The sequence below is a fragment of the Mustelus asterias genome, chromosome 11 (assembly GCF_964213995.1).
Source record: "Mustelus asterias chromosome 11, sMusAst1.hap1.1, whole genome shotgun sequence".
NCBI lineage: Eukaryota > Metazoa > Chordata > Chondrichthyes > Carcharhiniformes > Triakidae > Mustelus > Mustelus asterias.
This window is the reverse complement of record NC_135811.1, coordinates 25080358-25094661: the sequence shown is the minus strand read 5'-3', so window position 1 is coordinate 25094661 and position 14304 is coordinate 25080358. Positions and strand designations below refer to the sequence as shown.

General features: G+C 45.8%; 1 protein-coding gene across 2 annotated transcripts in view; it reads right to left on the bottom strand.

Moving 5' to 3' along the window:
* nrap (nebulin-related anchoring protein) overlaps positions 1–2160 on the bottom strand; it is a 114444-nt gene extending 112284 nt beyond the window's left edge. For both annotated transcript variants that reach the window (XM_078223276.1, XM_078223277.1), the window contains exons 1-3: positions 1948–2160; positions 1733–1827; positions 1317–1401 (exon numbers count right to left, since the gene is read on the bottom strand). In XM_078223276.1, the coding sequence (XP_078079402.1) occupies positions 1317–1401; positions 1733–1827; positions 1948–2016 (249 nt within the window). In that variant the 5' untranslated portion in view covers positions 2017–2160. The remainder of the gene's footprint in view (positions 1–1316; positions 1402–1732; positions 1828–1947) is intronic.
* Between the last annotated feature and the right edge of the window lie 12144 nt (positions 2161–14304).

Here is a 14304-nt window from a genome sequence, read left to right as displayed (position 1 = left end):
CTCCATTAAAATGGATCTCATGCCCATAGTATTCAACACTGTGCAGTCACTTGTCTTTATGAATAAAAAGTTGCAGGTTAGAATTCAGAAAATATTATTTTTCAAAAGAAACACTATGCTCTAATATCATAATTTACGTTCTGTTAAATCCACAGTTCATTCTGTCATGACAGCATTTTCCACCCTCCCTCCAGACAGCATCCTTGTTGTCCAAGGGTTGCTAATCACGGCTCATGCTCTGACACCATGGGGTAAGGTAAGGCCCTAAGAACTACTGTCGCCTTGCCAGGATTGAATTCACACTGTTGGTATTATTCTGCACCGCACGTGAGCCATCCAGCCAACTGAGCTAACCAACCTCTAACATATTCAGTTACTGGTATCAATCAGGATGCGAGATGGATAGAATAACATGTTAGATTTCTTGGTTTTTTTTCTCAAGTTGGCACAAATAAAACTTAGGCATTTCAAGAACACTAAAGGGGAATGGTTTATATCTGTTAAACTCCTATACAAAGTAAAAAAATAAAAATGTTCGTGCTGATGAAGTACAAATTATACCAAAATATTGAAAAAATTAAATGCAGCAAAACAAAACTAAAACACAATTATTACATTAGGATTTAAGAAAAAGAATTCTTAATAAACATCAAGCTAACGGATAGAGAGTAACAATCACTGCCATGCAAATATAATTATAATAGTAAAACATCCATCTTATGTAAATCTGGAAATCCGTTGTATCTGGCTGAGCAAATAAAGCAATGTTTTTTCTTTATTATCCAATTTGCACACTCTAAGATCGGCTTAATCAGGGTCAGTTTAATAGGAAATGTCATGCAAGTTTTGTTTGGACCAGTTTATGACTTGTGATTGAAAGCAACAGAATATAGCGGTGGACGGCGGGGAGGGGGGTGGGAAGAGAGCTGGACGGGAAGCAATCCTCAAGACTATAATTTTAACCTCCACATGAAGTCGAAGCACAAGCAGTGAGGTGTCACATCGCAGTTGCTGTCCAGAAATAGATGCTGCCGTAACACAGCATTCATTCCAAAGCTTGGTTGTCACCAAAATTTAAGAGGAAGTTTACGGAATGTACTGCAAAAACGTGTCAAAGGCGTTCATTAATGATGGGTGAAACGGCCGATTTATTACAAGGATTGGAATAGTCTTGGAATAGGATTGGACTTTTAAAAAAAGACAACTGATCGAGTGACTAACTCCGGATTGCTTAGTCGACTGGCCTTTCCGATGATCTTTTGGAGATACAATTTATGTGGTTAATCGTCCCTTTCTAGTGTTGCTTGCTTACCCACCTCACTGGACTCGCTTTGTTTCTTTACGTTCAGGTTCAGGGGTGTATCGAGTATACTGGTGAATTTGTTAACTTTGGGGTTGTGGCTGCGAATTGAAATAAAACATGTGTCACTGATTTACACAAAGGTAATTGGTTGAATTTTCTATCAATCCCACCAGGACTTTGCAGACAAAGTTCTTTAATCATACAGTCCACTCTCACTGCGAATCATGTCAACAACTTTCATGGTATATAAATCTGGAAATCTAAAATTAGGCCCAGGGTACTTCCAGTGTACGTACACAGCAAAACAGAAGCAATACTTAATAACGATTTGTACATATTTAAGGTTTAATATTTAATATTAACTGAGATATAAAAGCCCTCTAATGGGAATGGTCCCGCGAAGTTGTCGTTAATGTTTAAATGACTTACGCCTGACAATAAGGTTTCTTCTGGTGACTGATAAAATTGTTGACAGTTAAGATCATTTTGCAGACCTCACAGTGAAAACAAGATTTGTGCCATGTCTATGGATAGCAAAATAAACAAGTTATTAACTGTTCGATTGTTAAATTAACTATTACATCGTCAATTTTAAAAACATTTCAGAAAAGCTGGCCTTTTAATAAACTTTCTGCATTACTCACCTGGTCAATACAAACTACTTTCTCAGCGGGATAAACGCCAAAGCCACAACGAGCACACGGTATATTCATTTTTCGTTCTTTTCGTGTTAGAAAATAGCGAAAGGTTGTTTTATTTTTCTCCCTCTTTGAGCTGTCTCTACCCGTTCCCTCCTAAAACCTGGTTATCTCCCTCTCCTGGACTAGAACCTGCCACAAGCAGTCAGCCCCCTTCATCTCACAGCTATCGGCAAGTCCCGCCTCTGCTCCGCCACCATTGGTTCAAGTCTCCCGTGACTGGGAGATGGGCCCCAGAGCAAGGCTGGGCTGTGGTTGAACTGGCTGTCAATCACCAGCCATCATCATGGCTTGCTTTGCCAGTTGTGCCCAGGTTTAACTTTAGAGGGTGACTGGTGCTTGAATGTCTCCATGTCCCAAAAATAGGGAGGCAGCAATACTCTACTCAATGCACCCTGACGTCAGCCACAAGGTAAAAGGGAACTGACAACATTTCATCAACTCGACAATAAAAGCTTTGGAAAGCTAAATTTTGAAACACACCAATGTCACAAAATATTTTTCCTCATTGCTTTAGTGACTCAAACTGAACTATGTGATGATGTTCATTGGAATTTCTTTAAATAAAAAGTGAGTGTGCATTGTAAATCAATTCATTAATATAGCCGTCTTTTTGGTTAGACGTTTACAGCATGGAATCAGGCCCTTTGGCCCAACTTGTCCATGCAGCCCCTTTTCCAACCCCTAAGCGAGTCCCAATTGCCTGCATTTGGCCCATATCCCTCTATACCCATTTTTACCCCTGTAACTGTCTAAATGCTTTTTAAAAGATAAAATTGTACCCGCCTCTACTACTACCTCTAGCAGCTTGTTCCAGACACTCACCACCCTGTGTGTGAAAAAATTGCCCCTCTGGACCCTTTTGTATCTCTCCCCTCTCACCTTAAACCTATGCCCTCTAGTTTTAGACTCCCCTACCTTTGGGAAAACATATTGACCATCTAACTGATCTATGCCCCTCATTATTTTATAGACCTCTACAAGATCACCTCTATGCCTCCTACACTCCAGAAAAAAGTTCCAGACCACACAGCCTCTCCTTAAAACTGAAACCATCAAGTCCCAGTAGCAGTCTAGTAAATCTTTTCTGCACTCTTTCTAGCTTAATAGTATCCTTTCTATAATCGGGTGACCAGAACTGTACACAGTATTCTAAGTGTGGCCTTACCAATGTCTTGTACAACTTCAACAAGAATCCCAACTCAGATGGATAGTATCATAAACTTACAATAATTATTCTTGTGGTATTATTAATCAGACAGTTGTGAACAACAATGGACATCCACCTTGCACCATGCCATTGGTCAGAGCAAAGAGGTGTGAAACGAATAAAACTACTGCCAACAACTCGATAGCCTATTGCTAATTTTAAAAACCAAAAGGACATGTCTTCTTTGTGTTTTATTTTGTTTTCAGAATGTTTGTCATTTATATTCTGAAGTGATTTCATCACCACCAATTGGTTAACCAATTGAACAGTTCAATATCTTCTGCCATGTTAGTGTGGTTCACTCTTCAACCTGTATTTATTAATGACTTTGGTCTAAATCTTACATTAACACCACACCCACCTCCCTCCACTCCTGCCCTTCCTCCTGGCAGGTTTTGATGCCACTTAATGACCATTTAAGGGCCTTTTCTCCTTTTGGCTAGGATCAAGCATCAGATCAGGCCCAAGATTTGGTGCAATGCCTTATCTTGACAGCTTGGATCTAGTATGTCTCTCTTGTGGAGGCTGTGAATTGGATTCAGTCTGAATTTGAATTGTTTTCTGGAGCAAACAAAGTGCTGGATTAAGGGCTTGCCCTGGCCACGCTGTGCATTAGATTTGTAACTTTAAGAATAGAGTAAACGATTTTTAAATTTATAGGCTGGTGGGCAGCAAGCCTATAGATCGAGTAAGAAACTCAATCTCGGGCAGGAAGGTGGGTTGTCTCCGTTGGAAATGCTTTTATGAATGGGGGTGCCCTCTCCTCATGGACCAGGCAACTTTGGACCACCCCTCCCCACACCCCTAGCCTGACCTTTAATTACCCACTTGCCCCCTTCCCAACACCTCCTTTCCCGGGGACCCTTGCACATACCTTCACACCGGCTCCCAAAACTTAGTCTTTTCCAGCTGCTGCAGCACTCTGCTTGGAGGGGCTGGGGAGCTGTCAGCCAAATCATTTAGCCAGCAGCTTCCAATGGTGGGACTTCCTTCCAGGTGCGGACATAAGTCCTGTCTGCTGCCAATCAATGCTCATTTGAGCATAACATTGCACTGTTTGAGTTGGAGGGGATACATTCCCCGTAAACTCTCCGGAAAATTCAGGCCTTAGAGATGGGATAGAGTGACACATATCCAAAGTTGCTGATGGTACAGAGACAGGCATCATTGTAAACAATGTAGATGGAAGCATAAAATTACAAAGATATATTGATAATTAAGTCAATGTTGAAAACTGGCAAACGGATTTCAATCTAGGCAAATATGAGGTCATCCACTTTTGACCTAAAAAGGGTAGAACAGGGTACTTTGTAAATGGTGAAAAGTTAAAAATAATGGAGATTCATAGAGAAATAGGAATCTAGGTACATAGATCATGAAAATGTCAAGACAGAGAATAATCAAAAAAGCTAATGGCATGCTACCTTTATATCCACAGGAATCATGCTTTGTCTGTACAAAGCTCTGGTTAGGCCACATCTGGAGCACCGCTAGCTGTTCTGGGCACTACATCTTAGAAATAATCTATTGGAGATTTACCACAGTGATACCTGGACTCCAAGGGTTAAATTACAATATTACACAAACTATTCCTTGGAATTTAGACACAGTCAAAAAGTGATTTGAACAAAGTTTTCAGGAAATATCCAGGATACAAAGAAAGAGAGTGGGTAGGGTGAAACTATTTCATTGTTTGTGGAGAATAGGACAAGAGAAATTAGTCAAAAAATTAGAGTCAAACCTTTCAAGATTGAAGCAAAATACTGTGGATGCTGGAATCTGAAAGAAAAACAGAAAATGCTGGAAAATCTCAGCAGGTCTGACAGCATCTGTAGAGAGAGGACAGAGTTAATGTTTCTTTGTGACAAAGTGTCTTCCAGATTCAAAACATTAGCCTCTCACCCCATTTGCTGTTTTGATTTGATTTGATTTATTATTGTCACATTTCACATGATGCATACAGGGTTTCTTGCGCGCTATACAGACAAAGCATACCGTTCATAGAGAAGGAAATGAGAGAGTGCAGAATGTAGTATTACCGTTATAGCTAGGGTGTAGAGAAAGATCAACTAATGCAAGGCAAGTCCATTCAAAAGTCTGACAGCAGCAGGGAAGAAGCTGTTCCTGAATCGGTTGGTACGTGACCTCAGACGTTTGTATCTTTTTCCTGACAGAAGAAGGTGGAAGGGAAAATGTCCGGGGTGCGTGGGGTCCTTAATTATGCTGGCTGCTTTGCCAATGCAGCAGGAAGTGTAGACAGAGTCAATGGATGGGAGGCTGGGTTGCGTGATGGATTGGGCTACATTCATGACCTTTTGTAGTTTCTTGTGGTCTTGGACAGAGCAGGAGCGATACCAAGCTGTGATACAACCAGAAAGAGTGCTTTCTATAGTGCATCTGCAGAAGTTGGAGAGAGTCGTAGCTGACATGCGAAATTTCCTTAGTCTTCTGAGAAAGTAGAGGTGTTGGTGGGCTTTCTTAACTATAGTGTCGTCATGGGGGGACCAGGACAGGTTGTTGGTGATCTGGACACCTAAAAACTTGAAGCTCTCGACCCTTTCTACTTCGTCCTCATTGATGTAGACAGGGGCATGTTCTCCTTTACGCTTCCTGAAGTCGATGACAATCTCCTTCATTTTGTTGACATTGAGGGAGAGATTATTGTCGCTGCACCAGTTCACCAGATTCTCCATCTCATTCCTGTCAGACCTGAGATTTTCCAGCCTTTTCTGTTTTTCTTTCAGGATTGAAATTAAGGAAGACTTCACCATAAAGAATGGTCCCAGGTTGCAACTTTCAAATAACAATTCATGAGAGATCAATTGTTAATTTTAAATCTGAGATGGATTTTTGTTAGCTATATGTCTGAAGGGAATGAGGTAAAGATAGCTATATGTAATTACCCGATCAACCGTGACCTCGTCAAATGATGAAACAGGCTCAACAGGCTAAATGGACTAATCCTGTTTCTATATGTTCCTAAGTGATTAATAAAGTTGTTATTTAACATTGAAATTCAAATGACATCTATAATCTATTTAAGCTACATCTACATTGTGGTTTTTGATGTCATCAGAATGTGGGGAGTCACTTTTCTTGCCCAAGTGTCTAAAATAATCTTATGCTGCACATAGATCAAGCTTAAATTATTTCTCAAAGGACTAATTGTAATGATTTTAATGATCTTATCTCCATTATATCACACAACTTTACCAGTAAACTTACTACACACGCTAAAAAAAAACCTCGAGTTAAAATGTTAAGAAATACAAACCAATTGAATAACATCTCCAGTGTATATGCTACATTATTTTTAATACGGAATCGCAGATGGTAATTTAAAGGTTATGATCTAATTGTGGCACTCAGCTGACTTCAATTTCATTGTCCGATGTCATCCAAACTCCTTAGGAAGTTTACTGCCTTATATTTCATTTATCTATTTTTATATTTACATCGCTCGATTAACACCGCTGCACTTTTTCAGCAGGAGTGAATAATTAGGAAGATGACAAGATGCGTACTGGACCAGATTATATGCCAACTAGCTGACCCTGACTCAGGCTAGCAGAGACTGAGCTACCTGATAGCACTTAGAATCATAGAATCCCTACAGTGCAGAAGGAGGCCATTTGGCCCATTGAGTCTGCACCGACCACAATCCCACCCAGGCCCTATCCTGTAAACTTGTGTAATTACCCTGCTAGTCCCCCTGAAACTAAGTGGCAATTTACCATGGTCAATCCACCTAACCCGCACATCTTTGGACTGTGGGAGGAAACCGGAGCACACGGAGGAAACCCACGCAGACATGGGAGAACGTGCAAACTCCACAGAGACAGTGACCCAAGGGCGGAATTGAACCCGGTTCCCTGGTGCTGTGAGGCAGCAATGCTAACCATTGTGCCAGCATGCCGCCCCTTCACCATTTAAGATGGGGATAGCCAAACATCAATTTCTTGAGAGGCAATGCTGAAGAAACATCTGTTATTGTTTACATTTTGAAAAGAAATATGAAGTTTGGAAATGACTGCGAATAGACCATTTGGAGCTTGAAGAAGATGAATAGGCTAGCGGTCCAAAGTTTCCAAGTATAGGGAAGCAAGGTCAGAACCATATATCACAGTGGCATCTGTACCAGATCTCTGAAAGCGTCACCACACAGCCTCACTCCCTTGCCATTTCCCCATAGGCCTGCAATTCCTGTCATTTTCAAGTATCTGTCCAAATCCTGTTGGAAGACTACTATTGAATTTGCTTCCATCATCCTTTCAGGTAAGATCATAAAAATATTTCTTCTCATCTCCTCCCAGCTTTTATGTCAAGTTATCCATAATTAATTAAAAGCAAAACACTGCGGATGATGGAAATCTGAAATCAAAACAGAAAATGCTGGATAAACTCAGCAGTTCTGGCAGCATCTGTGGAGAGAGAAACACAGTTAACGTTTCCGGTCTGAATGATCCTTCCACAGAACTTCAGTTGATGATTACCTCTGGTGCCCCTCTAAGGATCTACCCTTGACCACCCCCCTCAATTCTCATCCACATGCTGCCCCTCAGAGACATCATGTGGAAAGACATCAGTTTTCACAAGTGACTTTTCTCAATGAGTCCACCGTCTATAAACAGGCAGAATGCTTGTCCAAGATCCAGTACTGAGTGAGCAGATATTCCCTCCAATTTAAATTAGGAAGGCTGAAGCCATTGGTCCCCACCACAAACCCTGTTCCCGAGTGATGCACGACAATCGAGCACAAGACACAAGGCTTCTGTAATTGAAGGCTTTTATTGTCTAACAATGGAACTATTTAAACACGAGTACACCATTCCAGACTGGAGGGGTCCCGCCCGAGCAGAGGGTCTTATACCTCTCCCAGGGGGCGGGGCCCGACTGGGATGTGCCACAACAGCAACCACCACAGGTATATTAATCCCACAGTGTAAACACCCTAGCCCAACAACAACATTATAACAACCCCACAGTGTGAACACCCTAGCCCAACAACAACATTAGAATAACCCCACAGTGGTAACCAACGATGGTTCACCACATTCACCCCTCCTTTGAGAACAAAGGCCGGCGGGGTGCGAAAACAGACTATATATACAAAAAAATCTACAAGTCCAGACGGTCTGGAGGACCGCACCGTCGTTGTGACCTCCTCAATACCGGCTGTGACACCGGAGCAGGTGCTTGCGGTGGCGTTCTCTCCAAAACAGCGTCCGGCTGTCCCCTCGAGGACTCACGGGCCGGTTGACCCTGATGAAGCGGTAGTGCAGGGGATCCCGGTACCTTCTGCGATGGCGCCGATCTCCGAGTCTCAGGCAAGCTGTACAGTGGAGTATAACTGTTATGCACTGGTCCCGGTGCTGACCGCGCCACGTCCGGGGGAGAAATAAGTGATAGGGGATTCGTGACTGGGGGTATGGGAGCGACAGGAGTTGCTACGTCCCCTGCAGGCGCCAGGTCTCGGATCGAGACTGTGTCCTCTCGCCCGTCAGGATATGCCACATAGGCATACTGAGGGTTGGCGTGGAGGAGGTGGACCGGTTCGACCAAGGGGTCGGACTTGCAGGCCCTTACATGTCGCCGCAGAAGGACGGGTCCTGGGTACGTCAACCAGGCTGGCAAAGATATCCCCGAGGACGACTTCCGAGGGAATGAGAACATCCTCTCGTGGGGAGTAGCATTGGTTGCCGTACACAGGAGGGAGCGAATGGAGTGAAGCGCATTTGGGAGGACCTCCTGCCAATGGGAGACTGGAAGGCCTTTGGACTTCAGCGCCAATAGGACAGCCTTCCAGACTGTAGCATTCTCTCTCTCCACCTGTCCGTTGCCCCTAGGGTTGTAACTCGTGGTTCTACTAGAGGCAATCCCGTATGAGAGCAGGAATTGCCTCAAGTCGTTACTCATGAACGATGAGCCCCTGTCGCTATGTATATAGCAGGGGTACCCGAACAGGGTAAAAAGATCACGGAATGCCTTGATCACCGTGGCAGTCGACGTGTCCGCACAGGGGACAACAAACGGGAACCGGGAGTACTCGTCTATGATGTTAAGAAAGTACACGTTCCGGTCTGTTGAGGGAAGGGGGCCCTTAAAATCCACACTCAGCCTCTCGAAGGGGCGAGTGGCCTTGACCAAATGTGCCCGGTCAGGTCGGTAAAAGTGCGGTTTGCATTCCGCGCAAATCCGACAGCTCCTCGTTACTGACCTGACATCCTCCACCGAGTAAGGCAGGTTGCGGGCTTTGATGAAGTGGTAGAGCCGAGTGACCCCAGGATGGCACAGGTCATTATGGAGGGCGTTCAAGCGGTCCTCCTGCATAGTAGCGCATGTTCCGTGCGAGAGGGCATCCGAGGGCTCATTGAGTTTCCCTGGACGATACATAATATCGTAATTATAGGTGGAGAGCTCAATTCTCCACCGCAAGATCTTGTCATTCTTGATCTTGCCCCTCTGCGTATTATTGAACATAAACGCCACGGACCGCTGGTCCGTGATCAGGGTAAACCGCTTCCCTGCCAGGTAATGGCGCCAGTGTCTGACGGCCTCCACAATAGCCTGGGCCTCCTTTTCCACCGCTGAATGCCGAATTTCGGGACCTTGAAGGGTGCGGGAAAAAAACGCGACGGGCCTGCCTGCCTGGTTTAGTGTGGCGGCCAGGGCGAAATCAGATGCATCACTTTCCACCTGAAAAGGGATGGATTCATCCACCGCATGCATCGTGGCTTTCGCAATGTCGCTTTTCAATGCCTTGAAGGCCAATTGGGCCTCTGGCGTGAGTGGAAAAGTCGTGGACTTAATAAGCGGACGGGCTTTGTCTGCGTAGTTGGGGACCCACTGCGCATAATAGGAGAAGAAGCCTAGGCATCTCCTCAGTGCTTTTGCGCTAGCGGGCAAGGGAAGTTCAGCATACGGTCAGGATCGGGGCCAATGACCCCGTTTTCCACTACGTATCCCAGGATGGCTAACCGGCGCGTACGGAATACACACTTCTCCCTGTTGTAGGTCAGATTCAGGCGAGATGCAGTGCGCAAAAAGTTCTGGAGATTTGTGTCATGGTCCTGCTGGTCATGGCCGCAGATGGTGACATTATCCAGGTACGGGAAGGTAGCCCGCAGCCCGTTCTGGTCCACCATTCGGTCCATAGCACGCTGGAAGACCGAGACCCCATTGGTGACACCAAATGGAACCCTAAGAAACTGATACAGATGACCATCCGCCTCAAAAGCCGTGTAATGTCGGTCCTCTGGGCGGATGGGGAGTTGGTGGTAGGCGGACTTAAGGTCTATGGTGGAGAACACCCGGTACTGCGCAATCTGATTGACCATATCAGATATGCGCGGGAGAGGATATGCATCCAGCTGCGTATAACGATTAATGGTCTGACTGTAGTCGATGACCATCCGGGGTTTGTTCCCGCTCTTAACCACCACGACCTGTGCTCTCCACGGACTAACGCTGGACTGTATGATCCCTTCTTTGAGGAGTCGCTGAACCTCAGATCTGATGAAGATCCGGTCTTCAGCACTGTAACGCCTACTTTTAGTAGCGATGGGCTTGCAGCCTGGTACCAGATTCTTAAATAAAGAGGGTGTGGTGATCTTTAGTGTGGAAAGATTGCATGCGGGGCGCTTTGGACAATTTGGAGGCTGCGGCTGATCCCCTACTGTCAGCGAAGTGAGTGGCCCACCGTACTGTAGGATCACACTCTTCATGTGGACCATAAAGTTTAGTCCGAGGAGAATTGGCGCGCAAAGATGCTGCAACACAAGGAGCCTGTATCGCTCGTAAATTGTGCCCTGCGCTTTCAGAGTTACCACACAACGTCCTTGGATCGGTACAGACCGGGACCGTGATGTCATAGAAATTGTCTGTTTGGCAGGTAGAACCCGGAGTCCACACCTCTTTGCAGTGTCAGGGTGAATAAAACTCTCGGTGCTCCCGCTGTCAAACAGACAATAAACAGTACGACCATTTACCTTAATGTTCATCATTGAACAGTCAAGCCTGTGGTGCTTAGCCTGGTCCAGGGTGATCGACGCCACCGTTGGCCCTTGGACGTCACTGCAGGCAGCCGAGGTTGACGCTGAGGACCCCTGCTGGTCGCTCCTGGTCGTCGTCGACCAAGATGGCCGCCCCCATGAATCGCACATGGTTGAGGGCGCCAAGCGTAGCGACTCCTGGTGGTCATCCTCCTCCGACTCCGCCAGCCACAATGGCGTCGTCCTGGGCTCGCACGTGGACGGACCTCGTGGGTACTGCGACGCCGATGGAGATGATCTCCGTTCTGGAGGGTCACAGGCTGCACTGCCGTTCTTGGGCTTCGATCTGCAGACTTTCGCGTAGTGCCCCTTTTTACCGCATTGATTGCAGACCACCGTTTTAGCAGGACACTGTTGCCGTGGATGCTTGGCTCCTCCGCAGAAGTAGCACCGCGGGCCGCCTGGGGCTGCTGCCGTCGTCGGGTCGATATGGGAGCGCGAGCCCGTGGGGCGAGGAGGGATTTGTGCCTCCACGTGGTCCTCCGGATACAGGGCCAAGCTCTTCGACGCCGTCTCCAGCATTTCAGCCATCTCCATAGCTTGGGTCAGGTTGAGATTCCCCTTCTCCAACAGCTTGAGCCGGATGTACGAAGACCCTACCCCTGCCACAAACGCATCTCGGGCGAGGTCGTACATGTACTGCTCAGCCGACACAGCTTTGCAGTCGCAGCCCCTGGCAAGCTGCAAGAGCTCATTGGCGTAATCCTCCATGGTTTCGCCCGACTGCCGACGTCGTGTAGCGAGGAGGTAACGAGCGTGGATCTCGTTGGGAGGTCTCGTGTATCGCTTTTTCAAAAGCTCGAGGGCCCTCGGGTAAGTGGTGGCCGCACGAATCGCGAGGTAGACAGTGTCGCTTACCCTCGCATGGAGGACCTGGAGTCTGTCGTTATCCGTGGTGACTGCTGCAGAGGCTGCCAGGTAGTCCTCGAAACACTTCAGCCAGTGGTCGAAGGTGTTAGAGGCGCCGACCGCACGTGGATCCAGCGTCAGATGCTCTGGCTTTAGCATTAGTTCCATACTCTCCTTTCTGTCGAGAGTTTCGTGTTAGACAATAAAATTGATGCACGACAATCGAGCACGAGACACAAGGCTTCTGTAATTGAAGGCTTTTATTGTCTAACAATGGAACTATTTAAACACGAGTACACCATTCCAGACTGGAGGGGTCCCGCCCGAGCAGAGGGTCTTATACCTCTCCCAGGGGGCGGGGCCCGACTGGGATGTGCCACAACAGCAACCACCACAGGTATATTAATCCCACAGTGTAAACACCCTAGCCCAACAACAACATTATAACAACCCCACAGTGTGAACACCCTAGCCCAACAACAACATTAGAATAACCCCACAGTGGTAACCAACGATGGTTCACCACACCGAGCCATCAACTCCACCCCTCTCCATGGCAACTGTCTGAAACTAAAATTCAATTCACTTTATTGTCCAAAAGGAAATTCATTTCAGGTACACTGCTCATTTGTTTAAAGGGTTGCATATAAATGAATGATTCTAATAAAAGAAAGAAAAACACCTTATCACAGAAATTTAATATTAATTAAAATATGTATCAAGATCTATTCCTCCGGGTGCTCCGGTTTCCTCCCACATTCTGAAAGACGTACTGGTTAGGTGTATTGACCCGAACAGGTGCCAGACTGTGGCGACTAGGGGAATTTCACAATAACTACATTGCAATGTTAATGTAAGCCTTACTTGTGACTAATAAATAAACTTTACTTTACATTAAAATAAAATACACTGTTCACAACCTTGGTGCCATATTTGATTCCGAAATGAAGTTCTAACACATCTGTACCAACAAGACTACCTACTTCCACCTCTGTAAGATCACTCAATTCTGCCATTTCCTCAGCCCATCTGCTGCTGAAACCCTCATCCATGGTTTTCTCACTTGGGACTTGAAATCATAGAAATCCTACAGTGCAGAAGGAGGCCATTCGGCCCATTGAGTCTGCACCGACCACAATCCCACCCAAGCCCTACCCCCACATATTTACCCGCTAATCCCTCTAACCTACGCATCTCAGGACTCCGAGGGGCAATTTTTTTTTAAACCTGGCCAATCAACCTAACACGCACATCTTTGGACTGTGGGAGGAAACCGGAGCACCCGGAGGAAACCCACACAGACACGAGGAGAATGTGCAAACTCCACACAGACAGTGACCCAAGCCGGGAATCGAACCCAGGTCCCTGGAGCTGTGAAGCAGCCGTGCTAACCACTGTGCTACCATGCCACTTTGGTGTACCCCAAAGTACTATTCTAGTACTATTCACCAAGTACTATTCTAATGTACTCCTGGCTGGCATCCCACATTCTATCCTTCATAAATTTAAGGTCACCTAAAACTCTGGTACCCATGTGCTAACTTGCAATAAATTCCATGCACCCATCATCCCTCTGCTCACTATCCTACACTGGTTAAGCAGTGCCTCAGTTGTCAAGCCTCAATCCCATTTTCAACTCCCTTTACTGCCTCGCCATTCACTACCTCTATAATCTCCTCCAGTCCTACAACCCTCCGAGATATTGACACTCATCCAATTCTGGCCTCTGGAACATCCTTGATTTTAATCACTCCGGGATTGGTGTCCATGCCTTAATGCTACCAAAGACCCAAGCTCTGGAATTCCAACCCTAAAACACTCCACCTCTCTCCCTTCTTTCTTCCTTTAAGATGCTCCTTAAAATCTACCATTTTTTGACCAAGCATTTTGGTCACCTGACCTAATATCTCCTCAGTGACTCAGTATTAAATCCCCTGTTTCTGAATACTTCTCTGAAGCATCCTCGGACAAGTTACTATATGAAAGGTGCAACAAAAGCACAAATTGTTGCTGTTGTCTGCGATGGATTTTCCACAAATCACAGAATTGTTACAGCACAGAAGGCGGCTGTTTGGCCCACCATGTCTGTCCCAGCTCTCCGAATGAGCAATTGGAGTCATAGAGTCATAGAGGTTTACAGCATGGAAACAGGCCCTTTGGCCCAACTTGTCCATGCCGCCTTTTTTTTAAACC